At 36.8% G+C, this 21,376-nt stretch overlaps 1 protein-coding gene across 2 annotated transcripts in view; it reads left to right on the top strand.

The window, feature by feature from the left end:
- Positions 1-21,376, top strand: part of ANK3 (ankyrin 3) — a 335,879-nt gene that overhangs the window by 245,640 nt on the left and 68,863 nt on the right. For both annotated transcript variants that reach the window (XM_042907474.1, XM_042907475.1), the window contains 3 exons: positions 7,907-8,013; positions 12,702-12,926; positions 15,727-15,881. In XM_042907474.1, coding sequence (XP_042763408.1) covers positions 7,907-8,013; positions 12,702-12,926; positions 15,727-15,881 — 487 coding nt within the window. The remainder of the gene's footprint in view (positions 1-7,906; positions 8,014-12,701; positions 12,927-15,726; positions 15,882-21,376) is intronic.

Raw genomic sequence — 21,376 nt, 5'->3', positions numbered from 1 at the left:
TCGGGCTCTGTGCTGACAGCTCAGAGCCTGGAGCCTGTTTCAGATTCTGTGTCTCCCTCTCTCTGACCCTCCCCTGTTCATGCTCTGTCTCTCTCTGTCTCAAAAATAAATAAACGTTAAAAATAAATAAATAAATAAATAAATAAATAAAATCTTAGGTGTAGCAATAGTTGACTTTAAGAAAAGAAATATTTTGGGGGAAAAAAAGACCTGCTTTAGTCAACCTTTAATTTTCATTTTATTCTCTGATTAAATCAAGTTTTCCTTTATAGAATCCATTTTTTAAAGGTGTACAACATGATGTTTTGATATATTTGTAAAATAATTTCCATAATCAAGCTAATTAACATATCCATCACTTTGATAGTTACCATCTTTTTGTGTGTAGTTGAGATCTACTCTCTTAGCAAGTTTCAAGAATATAATATATTATTATTAGCTAGTCGCCATGCTATATATTAGGCTTCCAGAACTTACTAAACTTATAACTGCAAATTTGTATGCTTTAATCAATATCCCCCCTCTTCCTCCATCCCTGAGCCTCTGGTAGCCACCATTCTATTCTCAGTTACTATAGATTAGACTTTTTGTCTTTAAAGATGGAATCCATCTGTTAAGAGAATATTTCCAACTAGTTGCACTGGATGTCTATACAGACCCATAGCAGTTTGCCATTTCATTCAGTTTGCTGTAGATTACAATACTTATAATACTTATTGTGGTACCTGCCACAACACGGATCCACGATGGATCATTTCATGTCATGCTTTCAGCTTCCTATGGACTAGATACTATCATTACCACATACAGACAAAGAAGCTGGAGCTGACAGCAGCATTTCACTTGCTCAGTTTCACTTCAAGTGACACAAGGTGATAGACCTGAGAATAGAATTTAGGTCCGATGGCTGTTTGGACCCATTCTGTTGCTGACCACTGAGCTGCCACTCTAATACGCCAAATATGGCGCACCTGTCAAAGCATGTTCACCATGGGGAGAGTCAATATTTATGCAGGTATTTGTCACAGCCCAAACACCACTATTTGTTAATCCAGCAGGCTGCTTCATCTGGTAAGGCATATGCTATCTCAAAAGCTCATAGAAGACTATAATGTCTTACCAATTTAAGAAATTAATTATCTTCACTTATAAAAATTCTGGGAAGTTTAGGATTATTATTATCTGTGTTTTTGTTTGCATAGCAATTTAAAATTTTCAAATCACTTTCACAATACTTCAGCCATTCCATTCGCACAGTAAATCAGGACAGTTAATCTTATTTACCAGTTGCCCAATGCAGAAATGGAGGTTCAGTGAGGTGATCAACTTGTCATTCGCTGGGCCGTGACATGAAGTAGCCAAAGTCAAACCCAAGTCATGTACTCTTGGTTTAAGGGAACTGACACCCACATGGGTTCCTCTGTCCTGGTCCTGTCTAGTTTGTGGTCATGGGGTAAAATTGTTCTTGTAAGCCTTTCCTTCCATGGGCTCCTAGTCTGGTGCTGTCATCCGGGTGTTTCTTAATTACACTGTGTTTACAGTTTTTCAGATTAGCTGCACTGCATTTTGCATGTGACCTGATATTGTGAGGTCTACCTAGTTATGTGAACAATAGCATGTCAAGGCCACCAGTTAACCTACAGGACTACCTTCTGCTGCCTCCCAGGGGCAGCAGAGCTGACAGTGAAGGATCTTCACTGGTGTCATCCCACACTGGGGTTTGACAGTTGGCAGCCTGGAGAATTATCTAATATTGAACTTAATTGGTTATTCTTTCTTTTCCTTGCATATATTTTCTTGCTCCCTGCCTCTTTGCTTCCAAGCCTGGACATTAATTTCCAGACCTGGGCATTTGGGCATGTCCTCTTTTAAGGCCAGTGCATACTTGCTCTTTTCTTTCCTCTGATGAATAGGGCTAGTGAGAAGCTATTTTTGGAAAGTATTAAGCTCATGGAGGCTGTGATATCATCATTAGTCAGGCTTTGGACTCTATTGAATAACGTGCATTTTGATTTTAATAGGGCCCTTGACATCATTTCCAAGATGAAAACTGATGTGCTTATTCATATCATTTTTGATGTGGGAGTAAAACGTCTTATTAAGTCAGTGTGAATTTTTCCTTAACACAGTGTTCTACTAACTAAAGCTACCCAGTGCTGAGTGTTGATTTTATGTTGTCACATTTTTGAAGTTTCTCTCTGAACTTCAGTTTCCTCAGTTCTGTACCCTGTGAAATGGGTATAATATTACTCCTAGGGCTACGAGGTTCTGAAATTCAAAGGATACATGAATGTAAAGGTCTAGGACAGTCCTTGACATTGAGTTGACACACAGTAGGTGTTGGTATTGCTCTTGTTAACATTAAGCATTTTTGAGTCAACAAGTCCTACACATTTACAAGATGCATTCTTCTAACTGAACGGGCTCCATTGATTTGATATAAGCATGCTGTGTATGTAACTGTAAAGGACTGGTGCTGGCACTGGAACGTTGTTGTTTTTGCTGTTTCCCCGATTACTGTATTTTAACAAATGAGCTAGCATAAATGAAAGTCCTTTGAAAAGCAGAAATGCAGTAGAACAAACTGAGGGTTGATGGAGGGTAGGAGAGAGGGGAAAGTGAGTGATGGGCATTGAGGAGGGCACTTGTTGGAATGAGCACGGGGTGTTGTATGGAAACCAATTTGACAATAAATTATATTAAAATAAAATACAAAAAAATTAATAAGAAAATTAAAAAGTTAAAAAATAACAGTGCTGTTATTAAAACACATGCCTTATGCAAATTATGGATTTTATTGTACAAAAACAAGGAATAAAATTAAAATAATGGAATACAAAAAAAAGAAAAGTAGAAATTACTATACTTATAAAGAAACATTAATATGACTCCATGCCAACACTGGCCTTGGTGCCAGATTTTTTAAATTTTTTATTTTGTTTTTTTATGAGAGAAAGAAAGAGCATCTCATACATGTACGTGAGCATGTGTGAGTGGGGGAGGGGCAGAGAGGGAAAGGGAGAGAGAGATGGCGGCGGGGGGGGGGGGGGGGGGGAATCCTAAGCAGGCTCCATGCTCAGTGCAAAGAGCCTGACGTGGGGCTCAATCCCATGACTCTGGGATAATGACCTGAGATGAGATCAAGAGTCAAGACACTCAACTGACTGAGCCACCCAGGTGCCCCTTGATGTACAGTTTTATTGAATGTCCACAGCAAGCAACTCTCAATTTGAAAATTTCAAAGGAAACTGTGACTGGGAAAAGTTAAGAAATTCACCAAGGACCATAAAGCCATCAAGTCATGTTGGGGCATCTCCAAAAGGGCTTTCAATAAATAAAGATAAGGAAAGGCCAAAAAATATAGGTTCAGTTAAATTGCCTTATTTTGTGTTTAAAGGGATATGGTGTGGGAAGAACATGTTGTTTGTGTTTAGGTTATTAAAATTGATAGGTCTGCTCATAAATGTAAGCAAACCTCTTTGGGGAAAATAAAGTTGGGACAAATATTGGGAACATACAGCTCATCATTTTGAACAAGTACATTTGCTCATATTACATTTGTTCATTTGTATGCTGACAAAGTTTCATTGTGTGGCAAAGGTAAAGGAGTCAGGAAGGACTGACAGGGACCTGGGACCCCAGTGTGCTGGCACACTCCTGCCTCCATAAATAGTACATGATGGCAGTGATACCTCCTTGCATGGTATAATTCATTGTTTCAATAATTAATGTTGCCAGTGAATGTTTCTAAGAGTTCCAAAGGTAAATAATTTACTGTAATTACCAAGGAGGAGTGATATTACTTATTTGTTAGAACTTAAAAAAAATGGATCCTTTGTGAAAAGTGACCTCAAGGCCCCAAATGTAGGATTGATACTGTGCTAAAAAATTAAAGTGAGTATCACCACCAACTTTATACTAATATTTGCCCTATTCTGAAGGTTAGTTGGTTGGAGTCTCCAGAAGTCAGTAAAATTGGTGAATAAGGCTGGACTAACACTAACACACAATCTTTGGTTAATCCATATAGAATTTAGGAACTTTCTGAAGTGATGTGTTGCTTGTTTGGGGTTAGGACCTTGCTATTGTTGACTCTAATTCTTTCCCAATTTGATTTCAGCGTTTTAAAAAAAAATCTTTGTAATTCACTGTAAGTTTTTAAATTTATGTTTTATTATTGAAGTTATAGAAACAAATAAAAAGCCATGTCATTTTATAAGACGTACTCATTAGGAAAAAAAAAGAATTCACATATATACCTTCAGCCTCCAATTTCTCCTCTCCAGACACAACTGCTTAGCGTACCTTTTGATAGCTCTTATCATGTGCTTTCGTGTGTCTAAAATGTGTATGTGGCTTCTTGTTGGCTTTCACCCATTTCAGGAATTATTTATTCACTTCCCAAAATGGAAGATGAAGTTGTTACTTTTTAAATACCTCTTCTCTCCCACCATGCACACTTTGCATCCCCTTACTTTCCCCCAAACAGTTGTATTTTACTTTGGTTATGCCAGCATTTAGTGCTTCTATTATGCCTATGTAAATGCTTTCCACAGATGCGAAATGTATTGATTGAATTTTCTTTTTGGCACAATATTTTGCTTTCCCTGGAGTTTTTTGCATTTGCTTGGTGTTCTCTCTACATATCACTGGTCCAGTCCACCAGTTCCTCCCAGTTATGCCAATCTTCTCTCAACATGATCACATTCATTAGGTGTTCTATAAATTTCATCTCTCTGGGAGCTTTCTTACTTGTCACGTTCCTTGTAGTTCCACTGCATAGATGTCCTCCTGGGTCTTCCTTCCCTGTCACCATGAAAATTCTCTATGTTCTTATATTAGACCTAAAACTTTCCCCTTCTTGGTTGAGTCCTTCACTTTGATGGAATACATCTTCCAATAGTTTCCTTACAGAGTTAATGAGAAATATATTTGGGGGGGGGTATATTTCTGAAGATATCTTAATTCTATTTCCGTACCTTTTTTTTGCCTGGTTTTAGAATTCTGGATTGAATATCATTTCCTTTCAGGACGCTGAAGGAACTGCTCCATTGCCTTTAACTTCAGTTTTTCCTATTAAAAGACTGGTGGAAGTCTGCCATGTGTGATCACTTTTCCTCTCTAAATTTGTAGGCTCTTTCTTTGTCTCCAGATTCTAAAATTTCATCATGATGTGCTATAGTCAGTTTATATTCATAATGCTGGTCATTCAAGTGGATTGTTTTACTTTGGGAACTTAGGTCTTCTGCTTTGGGGAAGTTTCTTGAATTATTTCTTTGATTTCTTCTCTATTTCACTATTTTTTTCTTTCTAAAACTTTTCTCTCTTTTTTTTTTTTTTTTGGGAGAAAACAAATGGGTTTGGAATTCCTGAAATTATCCTCTGCTTTCTTGTATGCTCTCCTATTTTCTACATTTGAAAATCTCCCCCTAACTTCTAGATATTTTTTCAACTTTAATGCTATCGTATTTGTTACTTTCTATGAGTTATTTTTTTCTCTGAGTTTTTTGTTTGTTTGTTTTTAGTGTTTTATTGCTTTATAAGTATAAAAAGATCTCCTCTCTCTGGATATTAATGAAACATTTTAAGTTTTCTTCTCACTGAAATGCCTCAGTTTCTTCTGATTTGCTTTTGTTCTGTTTGTTTATTTGTTTATCTTATTCCTCATATTATACACTTCACAACTGTCTAGTGACTCTTGGCTGTTTGCTCACTACTAAGCTCATGGGAAGCTCTCTGCACGGGAGCAGAAAGACTTTTCATCCATGATCTACTGAAGTAATAAGCCAGAGACATTTCACTGGGAAATCCCAATTCCCACTGATTCCTAAGTCACTGGGAAATCCCAGAAAAGATTCCCATTTTCTGCCTGAGGCTCTGTCCCTATCTGTCTTGGAGACCAGTAAAGGAAGGCTGTTCTCTCCTCAAATACAGCTTCTGCCTTTTTTCTCTTCTGAGAGCCCAATTGCACATGTTAAAACCTTTCACTGGGTTCCACATGTCTCATACTATTTTCTGTGTTTTCCATTCTGTTTTTAAATCCTTTCTTTTGTACATTTTTCCATCTACACTTCCAATTATCTGACCCCGTTTTCTATTGTGCCTAGTCAAGAACTGGCATTGTATTTAGACGTGATCAAATGCCCATTTGATTCTTTCTTATGTAATTCCAGTGCCTTGTTAACTTATCCAGCTTTTCATTTCTTTCCTCTGTTTTTTCCTTCATTTTTTTCAACATACTAATCAAAGCTGTTGTAAAGTTCTTATTTGCTTACTTCAAAATGTAGGATGACCTGGGAGTCTGTTTATGGTATCTGTTTTATTTTGTTTTTGTTCATGTGCTCTGGCCATGCTGGACATGATATATAAAAAGTTGTAGACAGGACACACCCGATGATGATGTAATTCTCCATAAAGTGTGCACCCTCCCTCTGCTAGACAAATAGGGTGGTAGCTGATCATTTCAATCCAGTCGAGGTTTGGCTGAAATGAGGCAAAATTATTCGCCTCCCTGGTAAACTTGGGACTACCTCTGCTTTGTCCCTGGCCCTTCAGGGTCCTTAAGTGAAAATTTTGTGTGATCCTCTCCCCTGAGAAGTCCCAAACTTCTAAATCTTTTTTTCATGAAACTGCCAAGAAGCAACACTGTGCCTTTTAGTGATTTTCTGGTTAGGTTTCTAGCTTCCTGTTCTGCACAGTCCCAGAATTCAGGAAATGTTCTGCACAGAAATCTGTGGCACGCTTAAGGCCACCCAGATCTCCACCAAAACTCCCTTAGTTTTTCTAGGCCCCAGTAGTGGCCCCTGCAGGTACAAAGCCCAAATTCTATCTGCACTGATAATTGACGAATGCATCCAAGTTAAACATGGCAACAAAAAGCCCACAGGGGTCTTCGAGCCCTTCCCCTCTCTGGAGGGCAGCTCCCTTGTTCTCTGTGCCTCTTGTCCATGGCGTTCAGAGCCCATCTGCATATTTACCGGGTGTGCTTGCAGCAGCAGTAGGCTTCCACTAGCTACTCTGCCCCACTTGGAAACAAAAGTCAGCAAGGTGGTTTTTTTTTTTTTTTTTTTTTTTTTTGAGACATGGGAAAGAATTTTATAATTGTAAGATGAACTTGGAGATGTGTTCAAGTAGCTGAAATCATGGTTAGCATTACTTCTGTGATATTTCTTTTGCCGTGTCAGTTACTGAAGATGCTGTCCTAGAAGACTAAAATAAAACAGGGCACCTGGGTGGCTCAGTCAGTTAAGCATCCAACTCCTGATTTCAGCTCAGGTCATGATCTCTTGGTTCATGAGATTGAGCCCTGCATTGGGCTCTGCGCTGACAGCCTGAAGCCTGCTTGGAATTCTTTCTCTCCCTCTCTCTCTGCTCCTTACCCCTGCAGGCACCCACTGTCTCTCTTTCTCTCAAAATAAATAAATAAACATGAAAAAAATGTGTTTCTTTTAAACTCATGCAGTGGCATGTATAGAAAAAAAGACTCAGAGGCACCTGGGTGGCTCAGTCAGTTAAGCGTCTGACCTCTTCTCAGGTAATGATCTCGCAGTTTGTGGGTTGGAGCCCCGCATCGGGCTCTGTGCTAACACTCAGAGCCTGGAGCCTGTTTCAGATTCTGTGTCTCCCTCTCTACCCCTCCCCCACTCGAGCTCGCTCTCACGCTCTCTCTCTCTCTCTCTCTCTCTCAAAAAAGATTAAACATTTTTTAAAAAAAGGTTAAAATAAAACAACTTATCAATAAACTTTGTTTTCTATTCTTGAAACTTCAGTGTAGACCTATAGAGGAGTAAGTACAAATTTATTTTGACTATCTGAAGTTACAGAGACATACAGGTATATTTTGTAGGTACAGAGAAACCAGTGTCTTATGTGAGTTATTGATGCCTTATATCATTTTATTTTGCAGCATCTAACATTTACAAGAGAATTTGATTCAGATTCTCTTAGACATTATAGCTGGGCTGCAGATACCTTGGACAATGTCAATCTTGTCTCAAGTCCTGTTCATTCTGGGTAAGTAATCTAAAAGTCACTTACCTTTATCCCATTAAATGAACATTACATTTGTTGTTTGTATTTATAAATTCATATTGACAAGCTTTATATGTATGAAATATTGTTCTTCTAAAAGACTTCATTAGTGAGTATATGTCATATATATTTGTAAATCATTTGTAAATGTTCTTTTCTGAGCAAATTGCTATACCTGTTTTTTGTTGAAAAAAAAAACACTGTTGGAAAGGAAAATAATTAAAGTATTGGTAAATCTAGTCATTTCCCTTAATTTTACTTTATTCAGATAAAGTTTTATTTCTGAGTGTCTGATTTTCCTTTCTAATGGAAAATTATATATGGAGGTATTTCTGTTCATCCCTTGCTGACTGCTCTTGTGCTTTGCTTCACATGATGAAACACCTGAAATCTTCAGACCAGTTTGGTACCTCCTGCACTCCTGAAATAAAATTATGATTAAGTCTTATTAAATTACAATTAGAAGAAAAGAAATTAATTTTTAAAAGAAAAGAAGTGAATGTACCAATGTGTGTACCCCAGAAATGCTGTGGTAAAAACCACATTGAACAGGCTCCTTACCGCTGCCCCACTGGTAGCAGAATTAGAGGTGGGCGGCTTACAAGGTAGCCTGCTCTAACTACTGAATTGATAATCAGTGCATATTTACATATGGGATTCTTCACCTGTCAGTAATTAAAATTTGGGATAGTTGATGCCACACAAATGGAATAGAAATCATTGAGATGATGAAAATTTCAAGGTATTTTCACCTCTAAATTTGGCATTTAGGCCATAAATTAGTTGTGATCCAGGACAAGGACAGAGTAATTTGGAATTAAATTAGTTAACAGTAATTAACATTTCTGAAATGCTATATGTGTTATATGAATTATTTTCTGCTGCTTTTAATTAAAATAAATTGTAATAGCTTTACCTTTTTATGTGCCTGGCATTGTATTAAATGTTTTACATGTATTATCTTACTTAATATTTTTTTGAACCTTAAAATGACACTGTGAAATAAGTTTTACCACTATCCCCATTTTGCAGATGAAAAGTCAGACTTAGAGTAATGCTGCAGGTTAAAGTATCCTACAGAATTGTGGCTTGTAGCACAAATAATTGCAATATCATTCAAATGGAAGTAATTGACGTGAAAGTACTTTGTAAACTATAAACTACACATACATATTCTTTGACTAATTAACATTACATCTCTTTAACTCGATTATAAAATTCTTTAATTATGGAGTAATAATTTTTAATTGCTTAAAATAGTTACATCATTGATGTTAGATGTTTATGGGTCTTAACTTAGAAAAGCAAAAAACAATCAGTTGGGAAGGAAACTGAAATACTTAGGATACATTCAGTGAGCCACATGTTGAAGAGGTTCTTTGTATCAAGCTTGGTGAATGCCCACCATGTTACAAAGACCTAGAGCCAACGTTTTCTCTACATAGGAAAGAAAAGTGTGTCATTTAGGAAACTTTCATGCTTTGCTTTTGTGCTTTGCTTCAAATGATAGTTGGAACTTCAAATGAGAAATTGAGGGAACATAGAATAATAAAATCAGAGGTGAACTTTCCTGTACATTGGAGATGATGAAATATTTGACTATGCAAATTCTCTCTCCTTCCTCTTGAATTTATTGAAGGCAATAGACATGTCCAGGAAAGCAAAAGTAATGGCAGCTGGCATGGGCTTATTTGAAAAGGAAAATATAGACTTGGTATACACTTGGAAATGGTTCACTAGTGCTGTCAGGTCTTAGGGAGTAGCTTCTATAGCCGCTGAAGGCGAATATTTTTCCAGGTTGTCCCACAAATGCCAAAAGCCTTGGTTTCATTTTCTGACAGTTTTTATTTTTCCTTTGCTTATCATTGACATTTTCTGTTGCTTGCTTCTAATTATCTTCCATTAATTTCTCCCATTTGCTTTCTAAATTATTTTGCAGCTATTCTTCTCCACTTCCTCAGTATGATTCAAGGTGATAACTGTGTCCTTTATGTGAACCATCCTTTTTTGTATTTTTAATTTATGTGACGTTTTCCCACAGTTAGATGTGTCAGTGTCTGTAGTGTATCAGCTTTTGTCATCCTGCTGTTCTTACAACTAGAAACATTCATGTGTTAGTTTTAGGATTATTTGTAGAATTACTGCTTTAGTTTAAGTATTAATAAGATACAAAAGATATGATTAAACATCACCTTTTGATTTGTTTCTATGAGTTGTATTGCATGAAATTTTATTTTGCATAGAATATGTAGAGAATGAGTTTGGAAAACAATTCATGATGTTATTGAATAACAGGACCCTTGCCCTGCTTAATATTTATTCTCTCCTTTCCTCAGTCTATTGGCTCTATAAAGTTGAAAACCTTAGAACAATAAATTACTGCTAATGAGTACCAACTAGGCACTGGGTGCTACGCAGAATCCAGAGAAAGAGCTTCTTCTTCTAATTTGTCGTTAAAATCTTCTAAGATATGTTTTGTTTTGTTTTTTTCCATTTGTGTCTGATATTCTTTGTAGTTTGGATATTTTTATATTGACACTGATGACCTTCTTAAACTACCCTCATATTGCTCACCTACAAGTGTTTTATATATATCTTTTTCATATAGATATATTTTTAGTATTAGTAACCGCATCTGACCTAGGCGGTTCCAAAGCACCTCTAACAAAATAGTTTTTGTTCAATGGGTCATTCAGTAAACATGTATTATGTGCTTACTGTATTTAGGAACTGTGCTCAGCCCTGCAGGTCAAGCAGCGAACAAGGCAGGTCTGATCCAAATTACTATCTATATTATTGAGATCAGCTCTTTGTTGCCAGGGCAAACACTGCCCTCCAAGTGTAAACACTCTTGTGTTTATATGTGCTAATACAACCACATTTCCAAACCCAGAGTTGACCTCAAATCATTTTTAATTCATTCTGTTGCTAGTATTCCCAATCACAAGTTGATTTTCACTACTGAATGCTGGGAAAGGTAAGATTTTGTCTTAGGCTTCTTTATAAGTTTGCCCTATTATCTTCATTACTGAGTAAAGGTAGTTATTAAATATGTGTGTGTCCAAGACAAGACAATGTAGGCTCCCCAGAGCAGTTTCAAGTGAGCCTTGTCATTTAGCACCCGAGGCAATTCATGTGGACACTTGCACAAGTAGATAAGTGTCTTTGTCTTTGACGAGAAAGGTGTGTATTGTGTTTTGTTTTAGAGGGGTTAGTTTCTTCCCCTCTTACTTTGAACATTACAGGGGTTCCAACCTCTCAAAGTAGATCTAATGTTACACACACACACAAAAAAAACATAACCCAGAGGAAAATGGCTAAATCCAAAATAAGCAGAAGGATATGAAGTTGATTCTACCTCACTGATGACCAGAATTGGTCCTGGACATCTGATTGCCTGGCAAATGATCACCATGCTATTGCCTTTTTCCATGGGGATGGCAGGTCAGTTGCTTTGAGGAAGAGGTTACTCTTCTAAGATCAAGTCCCCAGCTAGCACCTCCATGCAAGGTCCTAAAATCTATTTGCAAGATGTTAGAACTCTATTTAGATGAACTACATTTTAGTAGAAGATTTTTGATGGATGGGATTTTCCACCACCACCCCCAATACTATAGGTATTCAAACAATTTTCTCATTATCAACATTTATTGCTGTTGCAGTAATAAGCGTATTTTCACATGTGGAAGTTGGAATGCACAGGGGCATAGTGTTCTCCTGTCTGACCTCCACTCTTCCATGAGTCGGATTCACTGGTTTATGTTACCAGAGTGCTTTATGACAGCAGAGATTTGGGGACGACTCTTCATGAGCATGTGAAAGGAATCGAGAATTGCAATATGCTATTACCCAGATGAGATGCTATAAGTTTCTCTATATTTTCATATCTACATGCAAACAAATATTTTTTTCTTCATTAGCTTTAATGTAAAGGCCAATGACAGAATTATAATATATAATTTAGAGACATCTTCTAAAAAGTCTAGGTTACTAGTTTTGTATGGCTGTGTAAATACTCAAGTATAGGTTATTTTCAACAGTTTTAAAGTCAAATTTATGCTGAAAGGATTAAATCCCTTTCCATCAAAATTGCCTTGGCAGAACTAGGCATCTGCTTTTGTTCTTATATTCTGCTTTGTGATAGTGCAAATTAGACTGGTATGATTAAATACGTACATATTTATTTTAGGAGTTGTACATGTTAAGACATACCGTGGAGTTTCATCTGACTTGTCAGGGAGTGAGAGTCCATAGTGAGCATATGGCTAAAACCACTTATAGTGGTTAAAATGACCTTTGAATACAGCATAAGCCATCTGCAGAGGCCACATATGGCAGCCTGGGCTTGGGTTTTTAAATGCACAACAGTTTTTGTTACAGCTTTGAACCATTCACTGTTCCTCAATCGGAGCATCTGACAAAGTGGTTGGCTTCTACTAGGAGGCCACGTCCCACCAATAATAAGTTGTCACGTTTCCCTTTTTGCCCAATTCACAAGTTAAATGCATGTTTGGTGTGACTCCACTGTATTTACTTTCCAGTTTATTTTTAAAGAGAGGAAATGATAGCCACATTGTCTGTCGTTTTAAACCTTAACATTTAATTTCAAAACCTGCTGTGAAGATGGTTTATATGTATCCTTGATTTGGCCTCTGGTCTTCTCCCTACAGGTTTCTGGTTAGTTTTATGGTGGATGCAAGAGGAGGCTCCATGAGAGGGAGCCGTCACCACGGGATGAGAATCATCATCCCCCCGCGCAAGTGTACGGCCCCCACCCGAATCACCTGCCGATTGGTAAAGAGACATAAACTGGCCAACCCACCCCCCATGGTGGAAGGAGAGGGATTAGCCAGTAGGCTGGTAGAAATGGGTCCTGCAGGGGCACAATTTTTAGGGTAAGTGCTTTTGTCAATTTTTATCTTGGCCCTTGTATGATATATATGATTTTCTTTGCCCTTTTTAACTCAAGTAGTTAACTATTAAGACGGCATAGTCGGACCATTTTGATTGAGTACACCTCTCGTGTAGCGTCAAAGGTCACAAAGCTGTGTAATTCTGTGAAAAGCGAGTAGGCTGATACTTCCTTAACTCAGTTTGCTGGTCAAAGCTTTTACTAACCAAGAAGCATGTTCTCTGCTCAGTGAGTGCACGGAACCCCAGCAGCCCCTGTAGAAGTCAAGGCACCATTCTTAAGAAAAAATACAGATGTTGGAATTATATGAATAACTGGCTACTATGGGTACATGCCTTTTTAAGAGATAATTTGTAGGGACATAATCCATTGTGATAATGATATTTTACAAAAAGGAAAAATAAATTCTTTTCCTGAGGTGGCACTTGGGTGCAAATCAGGCAGGCTCTGTCGTGACGGACAGTTTGTTCACAATTTCCCCTTCTCGTTTCTCTTCCTGCTGCATGGATGTTATTCAGTAAACTGCATCTTCCTACCAATCCTCCCCCTGTAAATGAGGGTGAGAGTTTGGTTAGCCGAATCCTGCAGCTTGGGCCTCAAGGAACAAAATTTATTGGGTAGGATCTTTATAGACAAGATTCAGAATGTCTACAATTCTTTCTCCATTTTCAATTTTTTTCTGTCACACCCATGGTCTTATTCTTGTCTTAAGTTTCTTTTTATTTTTTCAGTTTTTAATGCTTTCAGTTGATGTGTGTCACTGAAAGAAACAAAAATCATAGTGGCTTGACTTAATGTAGCATCGCTACCTATCTTGTGCTTCTCCGGCATGTGGAATTTCCTGCAAGCATTCTGCTTCGTAACTTTGTGCTTTTGTAAACCTTTCTTTAATTTGAAATGTTTCAACTGAATATGGTAGTTTTTAAGACAGACTGACAATCTAATTTTAACCCAGTGTAAGAGAAAGTATTTGCAGGCTTTGAATCAACATTTGCTGTAAATGATATATATGTGTGTGAATATATATATGTGTGTATATATATATATATATATATATATATATATATATATATATATATATGTCTAGAGTTACATTTTCTTCAAAGTACATACTTATGCATACTAAGTAATCTTCATGGTCTTTGAGAAAGAAAAGTCCTCAATAAGTAAACTGATTTTGATAAATGTTGGGGCTAGAAGATATTTAAAGAAAGCCAAATAGGCAGCAGATAGAATGTTCTACTACAGTTATTAAATCGTCTTGTTTTGTTTTGTTGAAGCTGAAATGTGTTGGTATCTGTTGTTTGTTTGCTTGTCTGTCTGGTTGGGGGATTTGCCTTGGCAGTCTGCATGAAGAAACCTGTTATGAAAACTTATGCTTGGCTTTCACCTTGGTCAGAGGCCCTGGTTCATACCTTCTCTCCAGTGTTGTTCAATGTCCTACACAAAGCCACATTCCTCAAATATTTACAGAGACAGTATCTGATACATTAACCTGCAAAGATTGTATCTAGTTCTCAAAAAAAACAAAAGTCAAATCAGATGTGGTTAAAAACTATGGTAAATATCTTAACTCTTGAAATTATTAACACTCTTAGGAGTAGTTGATTTTGTTTTTATCTACCAAAAAATAAAGGCATTATTAAAAAATGTTGAAATCGTTAATTTGAATTAATTCTAATTATTTTGTCAAAAGTAAAATGATCATATTTATCATCCTATTTTAAGAGAATGCTTTTGTGATAAATAAAATGTTCATACATATTCATGTTATTGGATCATTACAACAACTAGCCCTTTTTATGCTCTTACCTATCTGAACCCGTATCTTCTGTTGTGACATGCACATAAACGTGTAGGGTAAGAGGTGAGGTTACATACAACCTCTGTAGGAGAATAATGATACTGTCTACTAAATGTCATAAAATAAAGCTGCACAATCCAACTACATAAACTGTGTGTGATTGTGGTCTGCTTACTTCCATTCATCCTTTTTAGCCATTTATCCTGTTTTAAAATTTAACAAAATGATTCCTGTGCTTGATTGGCTGTCTTCAATTTGCAGCCATTCTTATGCATTCTTCTGCAAAAGGACACTGTCAAAATTTAATATATCATTAGATTACAATTTCAAACCAACAAGTGCTTTTTCAGAAAGTTTAAATATTTCTGTGCAGGTTATTATAGTGTTAGGAAATTAAGCTGCCCACGACCATCTCACAAATTAAACACCAGAGAAAACTGCCTTAACCATACAGGCCATTAAAAGTCATGGAAAGTCACTGTTGGAGGGAGTGAATTGTTATGTCGACTGTTTGCTTGCGAAGGGACAAACACCTGTGATCTTTCAAAATAGGAAATCTATAGAATTTCTTTTTCAAAGAAATGACTGTGTCCTTTTAAATCATTAGCTTTTTGTATAATATGATATACCTATTGTGTTTTTAAAAATGGACCAACTTCCTTATGGTCTGTTTTAATCTTTGAATTCCTTGATTCAAAATTCCTGTTTATATGTGCTGAATATTTTCTCCCATATTAAATCAAATGCCTAACATATGATAGGCCCTTATGAATTGTTTGTGAATGAATGAATGATGGCATGTTATCAGGCTTCTGATATATTATTTATTAGCAAATGATTCTGCAGCTTTGAAATCATTCCCAACCTTAGTGGCACCTCTGATTTTCAAATGAATACTGTTAATGAAACTTTTTTTTTAAGTATGATACTATAAACATATTTCATTTTGATACCAAAATAATGTGGATTTCTTTTCCAGCCCTGTCATAGTGGAAATCCCTCACTTTGGGTCCATGAGAGGAAAGGAGAGAGAACTCATTGTTCTTCGAAGTGAAAATGGTGAAACATGGAAGGAGCATCAGTTTGACAGTAAAAATGAAGATTTAACCGAATTACTCAATGGCATGGATGAAGGTAATGGTGACAAGTCCTGGTTTCTGTCAATGTCTGCAGGTAGAAATCAAAGGCATGACTACACCAGAGTTAACTGCACCTGAAATTCACATGTCTGCATCCTGAGCTTGGGGTCCGGTTCCTCAGTGTTTAGTGCTCTTATCTGTATGCAAGGCATGAAGTTCCAGTCAATCCAACAGCCTTTTGTTTTCATAACACTAATGTACAAATACCACTTGATGATTCTTTCCATCTTCAATGAGATATATTAATCTTTCCAAAACCTGAGAAAGTTTTCTAAATTAAAAATGTGTCAGGAGGAGGGGAAATAATAGTGGAAGGTATGCAAAGCATGCAGGACATTTTTAAGAAAATATGTTCACATTTTACTTTTGGAGTTATTATTTCTGGATCCTTTCTTGTGTCTCCATCTTCTCCCCGATTATGTCAACATTCTTCGTGAATTTTTAACTTCTGTTGGGCAATAATAAGTTGCAAGACTAATTATTGGAGTCTGTGTCGTATTCTGTGACCTAGTAGGGCACATAGCTGAGTGTATCACTTCCCATACACACCTTCTTCAGCTCTCTGACCCTTAGAACAAAGCAGGTTTTCTTAGTAGACATTGGGAATGGACTTGTTTTGAGAGTAGGTACTTGATGCAGAGTTTTCCTTTAAAGGGGTGAAAAACAATTAGAGGCCAAATGCATCACAGAAAGACTCTAATTTTTTTAAGTTTGTTTATTTATTTATTTATTTAGAGCAAGCTAGCGAGAGAGAGGGGGAGAGAGAGAGAGAATCCCAAGCAAGCTCTGCACTGTCAGTGAAGAACCTGATGTGGGTCTCAAACTCATGAACTGTGAAATCATGACCTGAGCCAGTCAGATGCTAAACCGACTGAGCCTGACTAATCTTTATACTGACTCCCTAATCACTACAAATTCAGCAATTGTTTTAAAGAATAGCTTTATTGGAGATATAGTTCACCTGCCATAAAATTCGCTGTCCTAGCATTTAATGCACTGGCTTTTGGAATGCACCCAGCACAGTCTTCTGGTTTCAGAGTGACGACAAAGGCGCTAGAACGACTCGGGTGTTTGAGGGATGACCATGGTCAAGTTCTTTGGTCCCTGTGAGCCTCTTTGGCTTCTGCAAAATGGAGATACCTTCCTTACTTCATAGGGCTGTTACTGGGAAAAAATAATTCTGTGAAGCACTTATGAAATACAGCCTTTGTCACATAGTAAGTCCTCAATAAATATCAGCTGTTGTCACTATTCATTCTATAGAAAAAAATTGTCCTATCAAAGGTTCTGTAAAAGACACAGTTCATCACTGCCAACCAAGAATTTAAAGATGTTTTTACAGCAGGGTAGGAGGAAATTATTAATTGTTGAGTTTCTAGCATTTGTGAGAGAGTGATAAATTCCTTTCTATATGAAAATTTAAAACAAAAGTATAGTACTATAAAGTAGGTAGTTTTAATCACACGTTTAAAAAATTTTTCTTTTAACATTTATTTACTGTTTATTATTTTTTTATGTTTTTAATGTGTATTTTTGAGAGAGAGAGTCAGAGTGTAAGCAGGAGAGGGGTAGAGAGAGAGGGAGACACAAAAATCTGAAGTAGGCTCCAGGCTCTGAGCTGTCAGCACAGAGCCCAACACAGGGCTCAAACCCATGAACCCTGAGATCATGATCTGAACTGAAGTCAGACACTTAACCAACTGAGCCACCCACGTACCCCTTTAATCACCCTTTATAGATGAGGGAACAGAAGTTCAGACAAGTCAAGTCACTTACTTAATATTACCGAAACTAAGTAGCAGTGCTGGGTTAGAAATCTGGTTTTATCTTGTTTTCAAAGATTTAACCATATCCCACTTATTTTAGAAATGTGTGCCCTGTGGAGAAGAAAATAAATGTAAACAGGAAAATTCCTACCAACCTCTAGATTTAAGGTTCAGGAGAATAATCATCTTAAATGAGCATATATTAAATGTTTACATATGATACTGATATTATATCATATATCAGCTATAACTTCAAATAATTTCTGATAGGAACATGCAGTGGTAATTATGATTTCTAATTTTTATTACCTAGTCATTCTCTTCTAAGGACATTGATAAGGAAACACAATTAAAAATTTTAAAAAGAATACATCTTAAGAGAATGAATTGAATTAGCATTTTGAAAATAGTAAAAGAATATAGATGATTCAGGATTCAAAAATGGAGAGAATAAGAAAAATGGGTTATCCAGAGAGGGTGGTTATTTTAAGGAAAATAAAGTATGTAAATATTTTCATGTATCTAGTATTTCTTAAATGCCAATGTAGATTATTAGTTTTTAACGTGTAGCGTCTCCTATACAAGGAGTTTCTTTTCTTTCTCTCTTTGTTTTTCTTTCTTTCTTTCTTCCTTTCTTTCTTTCTTTCTTTCTTTATAGATAACTACCTTGATACTGTAACCTCTTGAAGGCAGGGTACATATCTTAATCACCTTTGAACCCCCAGTGTCAGGCACAATGCTGATTTAGGTTTTCCCCCCTTGCTGGTAAGGGGCAGAAGGAGGAACTTCTCAAAATATGTAGCTAGCTGGAGGAAAAGTTCTCATTGGTCTATTTCTTCTACCCCAAATGTCACTAATGTTAATCTGCAGGAGAAGAAAATTAAAGAGGAGCATTTACTTTGAGGAAATTTCTGAGAAATTAACATTATTCTAGGAAGAATACTGAACATTCTAAAACAGTACTGCCTAGTAGATGATGATTTATATGATGATGGAAATACTCTATACATGGGCTGTCCAAGAGTAATCACTAGTCACATGTGACTCCGGAGTACTTGAAATATGACTCGTACAGTTGAGGAAGGTAATATTTAATTTTGTTTAATTAATTTCAGATAGCCACATGTGGCCACTCGCTACCTCATTGGACATTGTAGTTCTAGCAAAAACACTGAATATTCTAATATAGTCTCCTTCATTTTTGAGTATAGATTATAATATGTCCATCCTACCAGGCACAGGTAGAATTTTTGAAAAAAAAATTAGTAGATTCTTTTTTTTTTAAGTTTGTTTATTTATTTTGAGAGAGAGAAAGAGAGAGCAGGGGAGGCGCAGAGAGAGAGGATCCCAAGGAGGCCCTGACACAGGGCTCAAAATCATGAACTGTGAGGTCATGACTTGAGCTGAACCCAAGAGTCAGACACTTAACTGACTGAGCCACCAGTTTTTGGGGCACCCGCAATTTTTTTTCAATTTTTAAGGATTATTTATGGAATGGATTTCCATGGTTTCATGCTAATTATCTTCATTTTGTTTTTATTAAACCAGTTTTAAATTGGAATTAGTCATATCTTTGCTTAGAAATTATGCCCCTCGAGCTTCCACACTCAGGACATATGTCAAGAAATGATGATATTAGCCCTCTGTCCTGGATTCTGTGTGTTATCTTGGAAATAGTAGATAGAGTTTCTTTGTTACATTTTTAAAGACCAGTTAAACTTTGGTTCTATTTTAGGCAATTAAAAGAAAACGTAAATACTTCTAGGCTTAAAGAATCTAGCACTGGAGGTACTTCAGCAAAAATAAGGACTAAATTCTCCAGGCACAGTGGTTTTCTTCATGGATTAAGTTTTAAAGTAACAATAATGAAGGAAGTACTATACATATTTTATAGCTGAAACTCAATCAGATTTCATACCAAGCTTAAGCCCCACTTATCACCACTCTTCTCTAGTACCCAAAGACATTTCATTCATACTGGAACATCCCCCTTCTAAAAACAGACAAAAATCAAAATCATCCTATCTCTTAAAAAAAAAAATCCAACACTTCTATTTCCCTAAGGTCCAGCTATTCAAAGTTCTCATAGGAAAAGAAGCATGAGCGCAGAACAGAAGTTTTCATGTTGTGTTCTACCTTCTTCCCTCTGCCCCACCCCCCCTTTGTTTATTCCTGGATAGTTGTTAATGAGCATCATAACAATAGTACAGAAAACAAACCAGTGACTAGATCACTCAAGACTTCCTTAAAGAAAAAGAAAAAAGCATCCTGTTGTTTTAATTTATTAATTTCCCCAATTTATAACAATAAGCCTTATCTGTCATCCATGGCAAGTGACTCTTGGTATTACATGTTTTATTATAAATGTCTCCTTTTTTACCCTCTTTTCCATAAATAAATTCTGCTCTGTAACTAATCTATATGCTATTTTTATAACCAGTCCTGTTGCACCTTATTCTCTGAAAAATCTTAAAACCCAAACGTTAAAAATCATCTTAGGCAATATTTTGATAACTGACTTTTACGATACCATGCAATTGTAAGGATTAGATATGGTTCTGTAATATTTCAAAACTTGCAAAGCCTTTCCAAGTGCACAAATGGAGTAGTTAGAATAGCTCCAAAGAAAGACAAGTGTAAGGAGGAGGAAAATTTTCCTAGTGTAATATGGTGGTTAGGATCAGGATCTGTGGACGTCACATAGACCACAATTCCCATGCTGACTTCCTAGCTGTGTTATCCTAACCAAGCACTCAGTCTTTCTAAAATTTCATTTAAATCTGTAAAGTGAGGATACCTCATAGAGAGCTAAGGGGGAACTGACTAGCTAATATATGTAAAGTTCTTAATCCAAGGTCTGATGCATAAGAACCACTCAATCAATGTTAGTATTTGTCACGGCTGCCGTGTACAGTTGTGCAGGAGAGCAAGTAGGAACTGAAATCTTGCCTCTTCCCCTTGCCAAGACATCTGCTCTGACACTGGCCTGCAGGACAAAGAGACAATCTTAACTAATGTTCCCAAGCCATTTACCTGCAAGGTGGTGTCTGTCCTAAGTGGCACCCTTTTCCAAATTGCACGTGGCTAGTTGAAGCCCTGGTCAGGGTTGATGAAGGTGACATTCTCTCCATCACCACTACACAGTCAGGCAATGGTAGGAAAATAGATCTAGATCTAGACTTCTAAAGTCCAGGCTTCTGACCCCAAATTTACTTGTTTTTCTATAATACCCCTTTGCCTTTCTGTATTCTCAAATGAAGGATGCCTATGAAAGTGTTTTGTGTGAAACAAAAATGTTACTTAAATGTTAGCTGCTATTTAAGTCTTGCATTACTCATCAAGGTACCATCTTAGCTCTTATATGACTCAAAAGGATATGGTGTGGATTCAAGAAAAACTGTCATTGCAAAATGTGGTAGAATTAGGATTTATTTCTGCCACTAGGAGCCTGGAGACACAAGCATCAATGATTATGCTAATGAAGCAGGTGTGTTAGCAGAGCTCTACTGAAGTAAGAGGCTAGAATGACAGAGGACAGTTGGTCTGGGTGTGAAGAACCTGCTGTTACCAATAAGATATCATGTGGCAGAAGCGACTTTCCTCTTTGGAGGCGGACCCAGATCTTGTCCTAGCACTTCTCAATTCTCTGCTGAGAAAAAGATACTGGAAAACACAAAATAAATTCATTCTGCTCCCCCCAAAAACATCATCTTTAAAGTGAACC

The sequence above is a fragment of the Panthera leo genome, chromosome D2 (genome assembly GCF_018350215.1).
Source record: "Panthera leo isolate Ple1 chromosome D2, P.leo_Ple1_pat1.1, whole genome shotgun sequence".
NCBI lineage: Eukaryota > Metazoa > Chordata > Mammalia > Carnivora > Felidae > Panthera > Panthera leo.
Note: the sequence above shows the minus strand (reverse complement) of the source record. Positions and strands in the feature narration are given on the sequence as shown.